Source organism: Ictidomys tridecemlineatus, chromosome 11 (genome assembly GCF_052094955.1).
Source record: "Ictidomys tridecemlineatus isolate mIctTri1 chromosome 11, mIctTri1.hap1, whole genome shotgun sequence".
In the NCBI taxonomy this organism is placed as follows: Eukaryota; Metazoa; Chordata; class Mammalia; order Rodentia; family Sciuridae; genus Ictidomys; species Ictidomys tridecemlineatus.
Window position 1 is genome coordinate 75813255 of NC_135487.1, and position 19157 is coordinate 75832411.

General features: G+C 35.6%; 1 protein-coding gene across 14 annotated transcripts in view; it reads right to left on the reverse strand.

The window, feature by feature from the left end:
- Evi5 (ecotropic viral integration site 5) overlaps positions 1-19157 on the reverse strand; it is a 232237-nt gene that overhangs the window by 139149 nt on the left and 73931 nt on the right. For all 14 annotated transcript variants that reach the window (XR_013427909.1, XM_040289000.2, XM_078026735.1 and 11 more), the window contains 4 exons: positions 10689-10814; positions 8270-8413; positions 7090-7179; positions 6891-6988 (listed from right to left, as the gene is read on the reverse strand). Coding sequence is in view for 13 of the 14 variants with exons in the window: in XM_040289000.2 (XP_040144934.2) it covers positions 6891-6988; positions 7090-7179; positions 8270-8413; positions 10689-10814 (458 nt within the window). In the remaining variant the exon portion in view is untranslated. The remainder of the gene's footprint in view (positions 1-6890; positions 6989-7089; positions 7180-8269; positions 8414-10688; positions 10815-19157) is intronic.

A 19157-nucleotide genomic window follows, 5' to 3' on the forward strand; every position in this document is an offset into this window, starting at 1 on the left:
AAAGCTGTATTAACAAAAACTGCATGGTACTAGAATGAAAATAGACATATAGACCAATGGAACACAATAAAAAAACACACAAAAAAACCCCATAGAGATACAGTTGTCTGATCCTTGATAAAGATGCCAAAAATGCATACTGGAGAAAAGACAGCCTTTTTAAAAAATGGTGCTGGGAAAACTGGTTATCCATATGTAGAAAAATGAGAATAGATCCTTATCTCTGACCCTTCATAAAAGGCAGTTTGAAGGCTGGAGGTGCACCTAAATAGTGAAGCGTTTGCCTAGCACATGTGAGGCACTGGGTTCAAACCCTGCACCACATGAAAATAAACAAATAAATGTATTGTGTCATACTCCAACTAAAAAATAAATATTTTTAAAAAAAAGTCAGGGGCTGAAGTTGTAGCTTATCGTTAGAGCACTTGCCTTGCACATGCGAGACCGTGGGTTAGATCCTCAACACCACATAAAAATAAATAATTAAAATAAAGGTATTGTGTCCAACTACAACTAAAAAATAAATATTAAAAAAAAAGGGTTGAGGCTGTAGCTCAGTGGCAGAGCACTTGCTTAGCACATGTGAGGTACTAGGTTCAATCCTCAGCACTACATAAAAATAAACAAATAAAGCCATTCTGTCCATGTACAACTACTGAAAAAAAAAAAAAAGTCAGCTTTAAATGGATCAAAGATCTAGGAATTAGACCAGAAACTATGCAACTCATAGAAGAAAATGTAGGAGCAACACTCCCAACAAATATGCACAAGCAACTACTTTCTCAATGAGACTCCTAAAGTTCAGTAAATAATACCTGGAATTAATCAATGGAATGGCATCAAATTAAAAAGCTTCTGTACAACAAACAATTAAGGATGTATAGAGAGAACTTACAGAATGGAAGAAAATCTGTATTAGCTACTCTTCTGACAAAGGATTAGCATCTAGAATACATAAAGAACTCAAGGGCTGGAGTTGTAGTTCAGTGGTACAGCTCTTGCCTCTCATGTGTGAGACTCTTGGTTCTATCCCCAGCATCACATAAAAATAAACAAATAAAGATACTGTGTCCATTAGAAGAAGAAGAAGAAAGAAGAAAAAGAACTACTTAAAAACTCAACACCAAAAGAACAACAACAAAAAAATAATGGGCAAGTGAACTAAACAGACATTTCTCAAAAGAAGAAAAACAAATGGCCAATAAATATATAAAAAATGTTTAACACATCTAGCAATTAGAGAAATGCAAATCAAAACTACACTGAAAAAAAAATACACCAGCTCAGTGGTAAAACATTTGCCTTACATGTGTGAGGCACTGGGTTCAATTCTCAGCACTGCACATAAATAAATAAAGTAAATAAAGGTCCATTGACAACTAAAAAAACATTTTTAAAAAACTACACTGAGCAGATGAATGGATAAAGAAAATGTGATACAATGGAATATTACTCAGCATAAAGAAGAATGAAATTATGGCATTTGCTGTAAATGGATGGAACTGGAGATTATCACACTAAGTGAAATAAGCCAATCCCAAAAAGTCAAAAGCCGAATGTTTTTTCTGATATGCAGATGCTAGCATACAATAAGAGGGGGGAAAGAATAGAAGTTCACTGGATTAGACAAAGGGAAATGAAGGGAAGAGAGAGGGGATAGGAATATAAAAGATAGTAGAAAGAATCAGACATAACTTTCCTATGTTCATATATGAATTCATGATCAATGTAACTCATCATGTACAGCTGCAAAAATGGGAAGACTCATGTATGTATGATATGTCAAAACACATTCTGTTGTCATGTAGAACTAAAAAGAACAAACAAAAATTTAAAAAAAAAAAAAAAACTACACTGAAGATTTCAACTCCTTCCAGGTAGAATGGCAGCCATGAAGAATACAAAAAAAAAAAAAAACAGGAAAAAGCCTTGAGAGGAAGGGGGAGAAAAAGAAACACTTTCACACTGTAAATTAGTACAACCACTATGGAAATCAGTACGAAGTTTCCTCAAAACACTAGGAATGGAACCACCATATAACCCAGCTATACCACACCTCAGTATTTATCCAAAAGAATTAAAGTCAGCATACTACAGTCATACATGCATACTCATCTTGATAGCAGCACAATTCACATCAGCCAAACTATGGAACCAGCCTAGATGTCTATCAGTGGATGAATGGATGTGTGTGTGTATACACACACACACACACACACACACACAACACACATATACATACACATACATACATACATACATACACACACACAGTGGAGTTTTATTCAGCCATAAAAAAGAAACTCTGTCATTTGCAGGAAAATGGATGGAACTTGAGAACATTATGTTAAGGAAAATAATCCAACCTCAGAAAGTCAAAGGTTATGTTTTCTCTCATATATGGAAACTAGAAATGAAAACGAGAATAAAGGTGTGGGGGAGTGGCCTCAAAAAACACTCAAAGGAAGATCAGTACAAAGAAAGAGACCAGGGGGAGGAAAAAAGGAATAGAAAGGAGAAATACTGGGAAATTATACTGACCAAATTATACTGTTACATGGTGTGTGCACATAAATATGTAACAATGAATCCCACTATTATGTATAATGCACCAATAAAAATATGCAAAAATTAAATTAAAATAAAAAAGGATGTCACTTATCATTCTCTGATTTCTTTAACCAGACTGTCTTTCTTCAAAAACTTATCACCACCTCATATGTAATTCCTTTTAATTTCTGCCTTGCCACACAGAATGAAAGCTTTATGAGCAAATCTAAAATTTCATTTCTGAAAACTGGAACAATATTAGCAACTACTAGGTACTCAAGAAGTTGTTTTTGTTTTTGTTTTTTCCTGGCAGTGGGAATTGAACCCAGGGACCTTTTACCATTCAACTATATGCCAGCCTTTTTTTTTTTTTTTTTTTTTTCATTTTTGAAACAAGGACTCACTGAGTTGCTGAGGCTGGTCTCTAATGTGTAATCTTCCCATCTCCTTCCAAGTTGCTGGAATTACAGGTACATGCCACCTCACCCAGCTCAAGAGGTACTTCTTGAAAGAATGAATAAAAAGGAAAAATTCAAAAGGAATAGTTTTATTGGAAGAGTACGGTTAAGCACAAAGGGTTAAAAATGGTTTCAAAGTTAGGATGTGAGTCAGTGGTAGAATACTTGCCTAGGATGTAGGAGGCCCTAGGTTCTGGAGAGAACCACAAGAGGAGAAGAAGAGATCTGAGTGAATAATTAAATGCACTACAATAGATGGCAAAAGACATTTTTGGCACAACTAGGAAAATGTGAACTTAGATTGGATATTCAGCAATATTATAGAATTCTTGTTAAGTGGTAAAGAAACAAATACCTTTATTTTATAGTGATCAATACTAAAGCATTAGGGAATAAAGTATTCAAGATTTCTATAATTTACTTTGAAATATCTAAGAAAAAAGTAAATATGGCAAAATATTAACAACTGTTAATTCTAGAAGATAAGCATATGCATGTTTATTATTCTAATCCATATTTCTGTGTGCTTCTCAATTGAAAAGTCAGATGAAATATGATCTAAAGCTAATGAGTAAAAACTATTTTTTTTCCTCACAGTTAAGCTTCATAAAAGAAGAATGAAATACTATATTGAGGAAGGTTTTTTTAACTTATAAACCACAACTCAAAATTACCTTCTTAGATTGAAGAAAATAAAATTGAAAGAAAAAGAGTTGAAGAGAAAAGACAGAAATAATAATTAATAGGACAAGAGCCTGAAAAAAGATGGGAACGAATAAACAATACCTTGTATTCTGAATCAACATCATAAAGAAATTTTAAAAAACTGTATTTTGAAAAAGGATGAAAGGAATATAGCTAAGTCTATCAGGGAAATGACAGAAATTTTGAAAATGATGGTGGATGAATTAACAGTAAGGGAATTTACTGAGAGGTATGAAGTGGGATGGGAACTTGGGAAGAATGGTATGGTTTGAAATAACTACTGTGGTGAGTGGAAAAATTAAAGTCAATATAAATATGCATGTAGAAGCAGTGGAAACAGTTGTCAGCAATCAAACTATGCAATAACACTTGGCTATTTAAATATAGACCGCAATAAGGGTAAAGGCGGTATATTTATTCAGGTAAGAGGATACTGAACATCAGATAGGGATCTTTTTTTTTAGCAAGTTTTTTTAATTGATTTTTATAATATATGACAGCAGAATGCATTACAATTCATATTACACATATAGAGCACAATTTTTCATATCTCTGGTTGTATATAAGGTATATTCACACCAATTCGTGTCTTCATATATGTCCTTTGGATAATGATGTCCATCACATTCCACCATTATTTCTAACCCCATGCCCCCTTCCCTTGCCCTCCCACAACTCTGCCCTATCTAGAGTTAGTCTATTCTTCCCATGTTCCCCGTCCCTACCCCACTATGAGTCAGCCTCCTTATATCAGAGAAAACATTCAGCATTTGTTTTTTTGGAATTGGCTAACTTCACTTAGTATTATCTTCTCCAACTCCATCCATTTACCTGCAGATGCCATGATTTTATTCTCTTTTATTGACAAGTAATATTCCACTGTGTTTACTGATAAAGCACAACAGGGATTTGTAAGTAAGGGAGTGAAAGAACTAGAGGGTCAGAAGTTGGATAGCTGAAATTTTAGAAATGGACTATATGGATGATAAATTCTAAAAAGAGATTCAGTTACCAGGAAAACTAAAGATTCTCATTTTTAGCTTTCCTTCTTTTCTTCAGATGCAACCTTGCTATGTCGCAAAGGTTGGCCTGAACTTCTGGGTTCCAGTAATTATCCTGCCTCAGCCTCCAGAGTAGATGGAACTACAGGTACATACCACAGCACCCAGATAAAACTTCATTCTCTATCATATTTTTAAAGTAAAATAATCTTTTTGACTAGTGTGATTTAAATGTAGTTTTATCAAGAGGCAAAAATCAAGATGACTCCTTAAGATATTAACTGTTATAGTACAAAGTAGCCTTTTGGTCTATTTCTCAGTTATGATGGTGGTTACTAAAAATGTCACAGGTAGGACTGGGGCTATGGCTCAGTGGTAGCGCACTTGCCTGGCATGTGTGAGGCATTGGGTTTGATTCTCAGCGCCACATATAAATAAATAAAATAAAGGACTATCAACAACTAAAAAAATATTTTTAAAAAATGTCACAGGTAATTTCAAATAAAAAGAGTTGAAACTCATGAATTGGCTTGCTTTTGTCAATTAGAGATAATGAATTTTAGAAATATTATTCTCACTCATATTCAAATATACTTTCTAGAGTAGAAACATTCAGGGAGGGGCTGGGGATGTGGCTCAAGTGGTAATGTGCTTGCCTGGCATGTGTGGGGTGCTGGGTTCGATCCTCAGCACCACATAAAAAATAAAAAGTAAAGATGTTGTGTCCACTGAAAACTGAAAAATAAATATTAAAAAATTCTCTCTCTCCCTCTCTCCCTCTCTCTCTCTTAAAAAAAAAAAGAAACAAACATTCGGGGTGTATGTTGTAAATCAGAATATAATTTCATGTTGCAGAGAAAAGATAATAACTGCATATGAAATTACCATTATTTTTATTGGTTCTTTTAGTTATACATTCAGTAGAATCCATTTTGACATAATTACATAAGCATGAAATACATCTTATTCTAATTCAGACTCTAGTACCTCTTTTTCTCCTTCCCTACTTTAAAGCATTCTATACCATAAAAATTACTGTGTCAAGAATGCACAAATGCATACTATATTGGGGCACAAGGGCACGCGCCTATGATCCCAGTAGCTCAGGAGGCTGACGCAGGCGGATCAAGAATTCAAAGCTTTTGCTAAGGTGCTAATCAACTCAGTGAGATCCTGTCTCTAAATAAAATACAAAAAAGAGCTAGGGATGTGGCTCAGTGGTTGAGTGCCCCTGAGTTCAATCCCCAGTATCCGCTTCCCACAAAAAAAGAATGCCTACTATGACCTCAGGTTAAAAATCATTTAAGTACTAGAAGCTGGAAGAATAAAGCTATCATTCTTAATTAATACACTTACCCTATTTCTATTAAAAACAAAAAAACAAAATGAGCCAAGAATGTTTATCTTAAACTTTTATAATAGATACCCAAAAAAGCTTCATTAGAAAGTAACATACCCTGGGCTGGGGCTGTAGCTCAGTGGTAGAGCACTTGCCTCACATGTGTGGGGCACTGGGTTCGATCTTTAGTACCACACAAAAATAGATAAATATATTGTGCCAATGTACAACTAAAAAAAAAAAAAAAAAAAAAAAAAGAAAGTAACAAACACACCACACACATAAAGAAGGCAACATACAACACATAAAATTTTAAATTCTCAATTCATCATCTATCTTTCTGGCTATGCTACTCATGGACTTAAGTGACATTTTGGGGAAACTGAAGGGAAAAGAATGTCAATAAATGGAACCACACCACTGAAGTGGTTTTAAAATAATAGCACATTAGGCTAAGGTGCAGCTCAGTGGTATAGCACATATTTAGCACATACAAGGCCATGGGTTCAATCCCCATCACCAAAATAATAATAGTAAATATTAATAATAACTGTACATTCACACATATACATGTACCAGGCTCATAACTCCAGTCAAAATACAAGGAGTTTAAAGGTAGTACAAGAGGTCCTATATACAACTATTAAAAGTAGTGTGACATTCCAACATTAACTTTGATATTGAAACCACTGTTAATATCACCAATTAAAACCATACAGTTCTATCATCTAAGGAGGAAAAATGTAATTATCACTAGAATGTTTTGTTATTTTCACTAAATATTCTATATGCTTCAACAAACTCCTATAACTAAAACAGAAAATATAAAATACTTACTTTTTCATTTTTTTTGAGTTGTATTTGACTTGGTAAGCTGCTTGGATTAGTTTATCTGGACTACCATCAAACTGATGTGGAATGACCTTCTGAAAGTGCTAAAATATAGTAAAATAAAAACATAAGAACCACTAAGTGCCATTTATTATTGTTTAATAGTTAAATCTAAAGATATACAAGAAATCATGAACTGACTTACCTGTAACATTCCTTCCATGTCAAGTTGCATTAATTCTGCCTGATTCATTTGAAGAAGTGCTAATCCTACTCGAAACACTATTTCTAAACCCTGATGAAATAAATTAAATAAAGCCAAATTTGTTTTAACTTTGTCATCAACAAAAAGTAAATCAAAATAATACTAAAGTAAATATTCAGTGTTCTAAACTAGGGTCTAGCAAACCTTTTCAGTTAAGAATCAGACAGCAAACACTTGACATTTGGTGGGTCTCTGCCACAACTATTCAGCTATGCCACTGTAGCCCAAAAGCAAACATAGACAACACATAAATGAGCAGAGCTGCATTCCCAGAAAACTTTACTCTCAAAAACAGGTGTAAGGAGAGATTTACATGCAAACTACAACAGATCAGTGGCTGAACCGTAGTTTGATAGGAAATACAAATTGATCTTGCCAAGATGTAACTAATAACAATTAACTTTGGGTTCAGAAAACAGAAGACAAAGGATCATTAGTGTCACTCACACTTAAAAGACAATTTGCAATATGTTCACAGAATAGAAGAAAATTATACCAATTATTTCTAGCTGTTTGGATAATAGATACACTACAACAATATTACCTGTAAGGTAGATTTTACCTTTCACTAATTTTCAATAAATCAGTTAGGAAGTGAGAAACAGGTTTGATTAAGAAAGTAGATTCCACAATTTAACTGTCTCTGTCTGAACCTAGTTACTATACATGTATGTGTGGGTCTATAGACAAGCTATTTTTTTTTTTTTTTTTTTTTGGTATTGGGGGATAGCCCTAATTTTATTTTGTTTTCTAATTTTTTTATTTTGAGACAAGGTCTCTCTAAGTTGCTTAGGGCCTCACTAAGTTGCTGAGACTGGCCTTCAACTTGTGATTCTACTGCCTTAGCCTCCCAAGTCACTGGGATCATAGTTTTGTGCTACCACACCCAGCTTAGACAGACTAGCTATTTAACCTTTCTCTAACTCTGTTTTCTCATCTACCAATTAACAAATAAGGATAGTAACAGGATCCACCTGATTATGGTTTAAATTAGATTATCCACAGAAGCAGTTGAGCAAGGAACACATGAGCTCTTTTATTGCTCCCCTCTCTTCCCTGCTCTAATTAACCCAATGACTCCTTTGCTCAGCTCTTGCTGCTAGTCTGCCAATTAGCTTACCTCAGACATAAAGATATCAAATATCCGTGTTGCAATTGGTAATGGAAAAGTTGTAAGAAAGATAGTCAGAAACCAGGATGATGCATACATTGAGGTATGAAAACTCTGAGACTGAAAGTGTACAAAGAGCTCTGGAAGATGCTCCTAAAGAGAAGAAAAAAAGTAAAATTAAAACATAGTAAAATTGAGTGTTTTAAGTCAGATTATTGTATTTATACTAGATTATACTGGTTTAGTTTATATAAAAGATTAACTTATACCACACACAAAGATTAGGTCAAGCATAATGTGAAAAAGCTGAGATGTCTAGTAATTACAGAAATGCAAATCAAAACTACTCTAATCTCACTCCAGTCAGAATGGCAGTTATCAAGAATACAGATAATAATAAGTGTTGGCGAGGATGTGGGGGAAAAGACACACTCGTATATTGCTAGTGGGTCTGCAAATTGGTGCAGCCAGTCTGGAAAGCAGTATGGAGATTCCTTGGAAGACTTGGAATGGAACCACCATTTGACCCAGCTATCCCACTCATTGAGTCCATATCCAAAGGACTCCGTATTGCAGCCACATCAATGTTTATAGCAGCACAATTCACAATAGCCAAACTGTGGAACCAACCTAGATGCCCTTCAAAAGATGAATGGATAAAGAAACTGTGGCGCATTATATATATATATATATATATATATATATATATATATATATATATATAAAATGGAATATTACTCAGCAATAAAAGAATAAAATTATGGCATGTGCAGGTAAATGGATGGAATTAGAAAATATAATGCTAAGCAAAGTAAGCCAATCCCCAAAACCCAAAGGCTAAATGTTTTCTCTGATAAGTGGATGCTAAACCATAATGGCGGGAAGAGGGGTTAGAATGAGTGGAGGAACTTTGGATTGGCCAAAGGGGAGGTAGGAGAGGGGAGGGGGCATGGGAAGACTGTGGAATGAGACAGTCATCGTTATCCTAGGTACATGTATGATTGCACAAATGGTGTGACCCTATTTTGTGTACAACCAAAGACGTGAAAAATTGCGCTCCATTTGTGTAAAAGTAATTGAAGAGCATTCTGCTGTCATATACAACTGATTAAAATAAATAAAGGAATGAAATTATGACATTTGCTGGTAAATGGATGGATCTGGAGATTATCAAGATAAGTTAATTAAGCCAATCCAAAAAGTCAAAGGTTGAATGTTTTCTCTGATATCCAAAATAGGGCAGTGAAGGGAAGGGAGAGAAAGGGGGCAAAAAGGAGAGATAATTTCATCAAAAGAAAGGAAAAAGGGCTGGGGATGTGGCTCAAGCAGTAATGCGCTCTCCTGGCATGCGCGGGACACTGGGTTCGATCCTCAGCACCATATAAAAATAAAATAAAAAGGTATTATGTCCACCGAAAACTGAAAAATAAATTTAAAAAATTGCCCCCCCTCTCTCTCCTCTCTCTCTTTAAAAAATAAAAATAAAAAAATTTTAAAAAGAGAGGAAAAATTTGTAGAGTAGAGGAAGGTCATTGAGGGGAAAGAAGAAGGAACAGGATAGGGGAAGAACAGTAGTCTGAATTTGGACAAATTTTCATATACACACACACACACACACACACACACATATATATGAATATATCACAGTGAATCCCAATATCAAATATATATATAATATATTAATTTAAAAAATATAATTGCAGAAAGACCAATTGAGTAGAGAGATGGGAATAGAGGGAAGGGGGAAAATGGTGGGGACTGAATTACAACAATTTATATTCAATGTTTTTATGATCATGTCAAAATGTATCCTAACATTGTTTATCAATAAAAATGGGATGTGTTTTTTTTTTTTTAAAGAAAAGCTGAGATGTAGAAATTGATACATTCAGAATGATAGATACTATCTGAGAAGGGATGAAGGGGGAAAGGATGCAGAGTTGAAACTTTGGGGATATCTATAACATTTGACTTATTAATAATAAAACTAAATTATAGTCAAATTAATTTAAACCAAATACCCATCCTATCTCAGATACTATTGAGTATCCATGTGATGCAATGTTTGTATTCATTTAAGCTTGTTGGTGGGTACATAGTTGCTTTTTTGTCAACTCTATTTCCAAAAAACTGGAAGCCAGGCATAGTGATGCACACCTGTAATGCCATCTAATTGGGAGGTTGAGGCAGGAAGATTATAAGTTTGAGGTAAACCTGGGCAAACCACAAGACCCTATATCTCAAAATAACAAGTAAAAAGGGTTAGGGCTATAGCTCAGTGGTAGAATGCCTCTGCTATCTAATTTCAAACTGTAATTTACCTATCAATTAAAAGCACTGATTTTTTTCAATTGTTTTAATGCTTTTAACATTAAATTTGTAAAGATGTTACTCAGAGATGATAACAAACATAAAATTGTACTTTTACCTGTATCATGCATTCAAACTGGTACATACAAAGGCCCAATTCTGCCATACTTGGTTTAAAAAGTTCACGAAGTCTATAATCTTGCATTAATTTAACAAATACACAGAAAGCTTCTTCTTCTGGCATCTGCATTAGTAGACGAAAGTTACACAGGTTAATATTCTATGATGCACAAATAAATCAAATTATATTTAAAACAAGTACCCATCCAATCATAAACACTGTTTTGAGAGGCTACATATTGTACTCAAGAGCAATAGATTAGTAAAAATCAGGATGTCCTGGGCTGAGGGTGTGGCTCAAGCGGTAGCATGCTCGCCTGGCATGCGTGAGGTGCTGGGTTCGATCCTCAACACCACATAAAAATAAAGTAAAGATATTAAAAAAAAAAGAAAGAAACAGGATTTTTTTAAAAATCAGGATGTCCTAAGTTCTCATTCTAAGAATGTAAAGTTAAAGAAGTCTTTTAACCTTTAAGACTAACTGCCTTAAATGGCCTAATTCATTAATTCAACCAATAATATTCATTTAGAGTTGGATACTTTTCTTTTTCTGAGGATCTACCAATGAACAAAAAAAAATAATCTCAACTGATTGTGGTGATGCAAGTCCATAATCCCAGCAACTTGGAAGGCTGAGGCAGCAGGATTGCAAGTTCGAAGCCAGCCACACCAACTCAGCAAGGCCCTGCCTTAAAATAAAAAGGGCTGGGGATGTAGTTCAGTAGCTAAGTGCACCTGGATTAAATCCCAAATACCAAACCAAACCAAACCAACAAACAAAAACACCACATAATATCTACTCTCAAGGAGCCTGAACTTTATAGTAGGGGGAAATAAACAACACATGTAATAAATTAATTCATATATTTGTCAAATGGCAATGGCAATGAATGAAATGAAAATATAGTAGGTAAGAGGGAATGTTGAGGAGACACATTAGTATTTATGTAGGACAGGGAAAGTCCCTTGATAAGGGAACATTTGAGAAAAATGCTGAAGAAAGTGAGGGAAGAATCTGAGGTAAAAATAGTCCCAGAAGACAGAAGAGAACAACAGCCCTGAGAGGGAGTCAGGTCAGCATACTCACAGAATTGCAAACAGGAAACTTCTAGTTTAGTAGGAACTAAGTTAGTAGTAACTATTTTAGTAGTAACTTCAAGATTAGGTACTACTTCAAGAAAGTAAAATCTATACAAGAAGTTCTTGGGGGGCTTGGGTTTGGCTCAGTGGTAGAGCACTTGCCTAGCATGTGTGAGGCACTGGGTTCAATTCTCAGCACCATATATAAATAAATAAAGACCCATTGACAACTAAAGAATATTAAAAAAAGGAAAAAGAAGTAGTACTTGGCAGATGCCAAATTAAAGAATGAGAAAATAATGTGATCAGATTAAACTTATATTGCTTTAAAAAAAAAAAAAGCCGGGGCTGGGGTTGTGGCTCAGCAGTAGAGTGCTCACCTGGCACATGTGAGGCACCGGTTTAATTCTTAGCACCACATAAAAATAAATAATTAAAATAAAGGTATTGTGTTTATCTGTCTACCCACGCACCCATCCATTCCCTTTTTTGTTGTTGTTATTATTATTGGTTTTTGTTTTTGGTAGTAGGGATTGAACCCAAAGGTGCTTTACCACTAAGTTATGTCCCCAGACCTTTTTTCCCTAAGTTGCTTAGGCCTCACTAAGTTGCTCAAGAGCCTGGCCTCAAACTTGCAATCCTCATGCGTCAGTCTCACAAATTGCTAGGATTACAGGTGTGTGCTACCACACCCAGAATTCTCTTTTATCATCATATTCCACTCCCATTCTAGTATTCCTATAGACAATTTAACATATTTAATGCATGTATTTTAATTTGAATGTTATGAAAATTGTTTTATTTTATGTGCTTGTATGTTTACGTATACGAGCAGTACTGCATTACATATCTTTTGTCACTAAGTACTATGTTATAAAGAGCTATTCATGTTTTTATGGTGTAATTTAATTCACTTCATTCAGCCTATTTATTCTCTCAGCAATGGTCATCCAAGTTGCTTTCAACTCCCCAGAACCATAAACAGTGCTTCAGTGAATATCCTCTTGTATATTCCCTGAGAGTCAGTCTAATCCATGTAAACTGATATTACATTTTTTTGGTACTATTTTTTTTAGTATTTATTTTTTAGTTATAGGTGGACACAATATCTTTATTTTATTTTTATGTGGTGCTGAGGATTGAACCCTGTGCCTCATGCATGGTAGGCGAGCACTCAACTTCTGAGCCACAACTCTGACCCCCTAAAAATTCATTGTTTTTTAGTTGTAGTTGGACACAATATCTTTATTTTATTTTTATGTGGAGCTGAGGATCGAACCCAGGGCCTCACACATGCTAGACAAGCACTCTACTGCTGAGTCACAATGCCAGCCAAGCATTTTTGAAATATTATTTAAAATGTGCTCTTTGCTTTTAAATTACACACACACACACACACACACACACACACACACACACACACATTTGATGTGTGGTTTCACTATGTTGCCCAGGCTGATCTTAAGCTCCAGGACTCAAGTGATCCTCCTACCTCAGCTTCTCGAGTGCTAGGACTACCATCACTGTCTCTGGCTGGTCTGTATTTTTATCTGTTAACTTTATATTTACATAAGTAGCTTTACAATTCACATTTAGGTTTTTAAGTGATCTAGATTCCATATGTGATGTTGGATATGGATTATGTTTTATTTTTTTCCATTCAACAAACCAGTTTTCCCAACATCACCTAAACAATCTGTTCCTTTCACAATTATTTGCAATTCTACTTTTATAGTATATTAAATTTCAGTTTGGTCATAAAAAAAATAAAATAAAAGTATTGTGTCCAACTACAACTAAAAAATAAATATTAAAAAAAAAACTGAGATAGAAGGATTGCATGTTCAAGGGCAGCCTGGACAACTTAGCATGACCTGTCTCAAAATAAAATAAAAAGGGCTCAGGATACAGCTCAGTAGTAGAGACCACTGGGTTCAATTGCAGTACAGCAAAACAACAACAATGAAGAAGTCATTTTGAGTGCAGGTTAGATTATGGAGAAGAAATAACATCAAAGGTTTTAGAGACCATTGTATGATTTTTGAATTTGACCTTAAGTGAAATGGAAAGCCCTGAGAATTCTGAGAAGTTATATAACATAAATGTTTAAAGAACTTATGAAATTAGTTTTCAAATTATCTGTAATTGGAGTTTAAAACTATCAATTAAACACTTTGATTGTAAATAACTAAGAAATCATATCAAAGAAGATGTGTGTGAAATCTTAAAGAAGTTACAAAGACATTCAAACTATTTAGGTAATAACATTATGCAAATTGTTAAGCCATCTTTCTCAAAATAATAAAATTTGCTAATTTTCTCATTCACCCACATTATACCAGTGTGTTTCAAAGAGAACAACCTGAAGAATCTCTAGGCATTCAACTTATTGAAGATGTTGCAACTAACAATATACTTTTTCTGCCTTGACATAGCCATGTATAGAAACCAAATTGCCTTTGGTAAAACCCACACACACTTTCTTCCTTCCTGCCAACACAGCCATGATTCTGCCCTGGAGACCATCCCTATTAATCTCATCAAGCTCTACAGCATCATTGATTTATGTCAGTCACTACAAGAAGCCCAAGATTCCAGAACTTTTAATCCTATATAATTCTACTGTTCCCCTAATCTGACCCCATTTCCAATCTTCTACCTATACCCTCAATCTCTTTTGCAAATATTCTTCCCTTCCTTTAGCTAAAAATATGGCTCTCCCCCAGGGTGGTTATTTTCTCTGCCACAGTACCAGAAGGAGCCAGCGGTTAGGTAAGACATATGTTCCTCCTTTCACCTCACAGCCATTTCCACAACATTAACCTTCCCTGTTCTCTGAAACACATGCTAACAGATTTTACTCATTAAGGCTCCCAACCCACCCGACCCCAGCATCTACAAAGTTCTGGGCCACCCTCCCCACAACTCCCTTGTCATTTTCATGAAGATCACTTCCCTGGCCTAGTGGATCTTTGACTTCCTTTCCTCCAATAAGCCTGGCAGGCAGTTACCAGCTCAAGCTCTAAAGTCATGGCAAAGGTTGAAATCTCAGTTTCTTCATTTAATAGAAATCTTATTTTCCCCACTTTAATAGCTATGTGATCTTGAACAAATTATTTGATCTCTCTGTTGCTCTGTTTCACCACCTATCAAATGGGTAAAATAATAGCACTTATTTCTCAGGGTTGCAATGAAGACAAATATAAAGTACTTGGGGCTGGGGTTGTGGCTCAGTGGAAGAGTGCTCGCCTAGCATGTGCAAGGTCCTGAGTTTGATCCTCAGCATCACATAAAAATAAATAAATAAAGGTATTAAAACAAACGTCTGTGTGTGTGTGTGTGTGTGTGTGTGTGTGAGAGAGAGAGAGAGAGAGAGAGAGAGAGAGAGCGCGCACTTAACAATTTATTGACCTTGTCAGGCTATACTTCCTTCTTCCTATTCCCAACTCTGCTGTGTTCACTTTGCTACATATTTTATTATATTTATTCACTTGCTTAAATCCATAATTACTTTTTTTCATCTCTGTTATAATTCCAACTGGAAAAACTTCCTTCTTATATAAATTCAACTCCATACCTGTATCTAAATAGCACGAAGTGGCTGGGAAAAAATAAAAACAAAAATTTATCTAGGCATGGTGGTGCACGCCTGTAATCCCTGTAGCTCCAGAGGCTGAGATAAGAGGACCGTGAATCCAAAGCCAGCCTCAGCAACTTAGTGAGTTCTAAGCAACTCAGTGAGATCATATCTCAAAACAAAATACAAAAAAGGTCTGGGGACATGGTTCAGTGGTTAAGTGTCCCCAAGTTCAATCCCCACTACCCCCCCCAAAAAAAGTAAGTAAGTAATCAGAAGAGAATGCTGGAGTTGTAGCTCTCAGTGGTAGAGCACTTGGCTAGCATGTGTAAGGTACTAGGTTTGAGCCTCAGCATCACATAAAAATAAATAAATAAAATAAAGGTACTATGTCTACAACTAAAAAATATATTTAAAAAAGAAAAGAACTTTCCCTTCTATCACCCCCACTTGCATCTGTAACCATTTTTACAGCCTCTGGTCCCTAGTATCTATTATCCTGGACCTTTCCCCAAATCCTGTCCTGTAGTTCCAATTGCTCATTTAACATCTCATTTGGAGTCCAACATATATCTCAAACTGCTCATCTAATTTCCTACCATGCCATTCCTGGATACAACAAATTTCTGCTCAAAAACCTTAGAGGTCATCACTGACTTTTTCCTTCCTGACTCTACAACCAGTCTATCAGCAAATTTTACTGGTTCTATATTCAATATCAAGAATCAACCTATTCTTACCAGCAACACCTAGCCCAAACCACCACAAAGAGAGTAGTCTACCATCTGAACTGTTACAAATGCTTTCTAAATGGTCACTTTGCTGCCTTCCTTGTACTTCCTTTCCAGTGGTCCATTCTTTATACAAAATAATGACAGTGACACTTTCAAGGCATGATTAGAACATTGCATTCTACTGCTCAAAAACTCTGATAGTTCCCCATATCCTCAATAAAAGCCAAAATCCTTACAAGATTCTACATGATATGATCTCTAATCTCTATTTCTCATTTCCTATCATACCTTCCTCTTTCCACTTTTGTGGTGAGCCAGCCATGGGCTATGTGTGTGTGTACTATGAGCACTGAACACATAAGTGGACTGGTCTGACATTGCCTCTCTCTCTGTTGGGCTCGCGACATATGTGTCCTTTTCACTTGTTCTTCCTATGATCCCCATACAGCACATGAGATGGGCATGACCTTCCAAGATGTCAGTCAATCTGCTGACAGAAAGACATCATGAAGCTAGACTCAACCTTCTGAAACCTGACTCCCTGCCTCATTTGAATGGCTTCTCCCCAATGAAACCCAGGTTCGAGGCATGTTCCCTCTCTTTCTTGCTTGCCTTGCGCCCCTCCCCCTCTCCCCCCACCCTCACTTGTGGGAGATGTGGCTGAGGAGTGGTCACTGAAACCAAAAAGGTACTTTCTATATCTGTGTCTTTATTTAGTCAGCCCAAATTCACTTGGAGTGACCCTGACCAGTTTAGTCATGTGTTGTGATACACCTTCTCCTCAACCCTTGGTCCAATCATAGTAGGAATGAATCAATTAATCTCCCTTTTATCTCTTACAAGAGTCTCTTCCCTTCTGATGTTCCAAAAACCTTCATTCCCTCTCCCCTTTGAAAGAGCACTGATATGAGAACTGGGAGAGAGATTTTTTATTTTTTTAAATGGTGATATTTTAAACATAAGGTAGGATGATTTGACAAAAGAGCAAAAGGAGGTAGCAAAAAGTATCACTGGGTCCTGTGACAAAATGAAAAGATATGAGACTCCATGACACATAAATATGAAGAATCACCACCCAGCTGTGTTTTAGTCATTGCTTTCCATTAGAAAGAAATCATGACAACAGAGTCCTAGAGCAACGTGGTGCTGCATACTTTCTCTATGATTGAGCTGATAAGACAACATGTCTTTTGCAAAGGTCTAACGCGTATAATATACCTAATTTTATAAGAGTGTTAAGATAAACACAAAAAATATATCTAGCACTTTAAACCACTTTTACACCTGTACTAACTTTATAAATTTTATCAGACTCTCTGAGTTACACTGCTATACTGAAGTTATGGGAAACACTACATACTAGAAATATAAAAGCATAAACTTTAGAATCAAAGAGGGGGGTTTTTCAATCTGGATCCACCACACTTTTTACCTCGTGGCCCTGGGCTATTAAAAGAGATTATTGTTGTGGTGGCACACTGCCTGCCACTGACAAAAACAGCTAAAATGCCACTGATGACTTCAATTGTGGTGCCGATGCTCATATCACTATCACCATTGTCTTCAGCACCTTGAAGGAAAATGTGGTTAGCTCCTTAGGGCTCCTAAAGAGCTAGGCAGCTCTTTTGACACTCAGACCTCAAGTAGGGAAAAATTGCTCTGTAGACACTCAGTAGAGCTGACTACTAAAGGATTAGAAATGGGGCAGGATGATCATAACCTTGAAAAGAAATGGGATAGTGGTGTTATTTCTTTAGCTTTATTGATATATATTTATTTCATTTATTTATTTTTAAGACATCTACCTTATTCTTTAGTCTCAGAAGTTTACTCCTGGAAAGGAACCTTGAAGATAACTTGATTTGAATTGTGTAAACTAGGCTTTGCATCTCAGTTCTTCAGTAGATCTATGAACTTGGGCTAGATTATTTAACCTCAGAATCTAAATTAAATAATATTATCTATGTTCAGATAATAAAGGATTACTCTGGAGCTGATATAAAAGCAAAAGGATAAGGATGGTTGAGTTCAATGGTGAAAGACCTACCAATATTGACCAGTTACAAATGAAGACAGTCACAACTTTGTGGAACATCTACACCCTCAACATTAACATACCTAGTTTTGTATTATATTAATTATAACTAAGTTTCACCTAGAAATGGACAAAAATCCTGTAATAATCACTAGAATCAGTTTTTATGTTATAATACAAAATACAAATAAGTCAATTTGATTGTCAACTTAGTATCTCAGACATCAGGTTTATGCTACTCAGAAAAGACATATGGAGAGCTGGAAGCATAGCATGATGTAGTAGAACATATGCTTAGTATGCACAAGACCCTGTGTTCTATACACAGCCCGAGAGAGAATGAGGTAGGGTCTGTGTGTGTGTGTGGGGGGTGTGTGTTTGTGTGTGTGTATGTACATTTCTGACACAAAGCTTTAAAAATCAGGTAAATTAAAGAGTTAGAAAATTAAAGTATCAGGAAAAAAGAACTTCTCACTCCTGCTCTGCTTCTATCTATCAAGATGTATGATTTGGGGCAAGTCATTGAACCTTTACTGCATGTGTTCTAAATGCCAAACACCAAGCAGGACTTCTATATATAATATTTCATATGACCCTCATGAAGAATCTGAACATAGATAATATTATTTAATTAAGATTCAGAGGTTTGGGGCTGGGGATGTGGCTCAAGCGGTAGCGCACTCGCCTGGCATGCATGTGGCCCGGGTTTGATCCTCAGCACCACATACAAACAAAGATGTTGTGTCCACCGAAAACTGAAAAATAAATATTAAAAAATTCTCTCTCTCTCTCTTTAAAAAAAAAAAAAAAAGATTCAGAGGTTAAATAATCTATCCCAAGTTCATAGATCTACTGTAGAACTGAGATGCAAAATGCAGCCTACATGATTCAAATCAAGTTATCTCCAAAGTTCCTTCCCAAGAGTAAAGAGTAAAGATGAATATCTTAAAAATAAATAAATGAAATAAATATATACTAAAAAAGCTAAAGAGATAACACTATTATGCCATTTCTTCTCAAAGTTACGATCGTCCCGTCCCT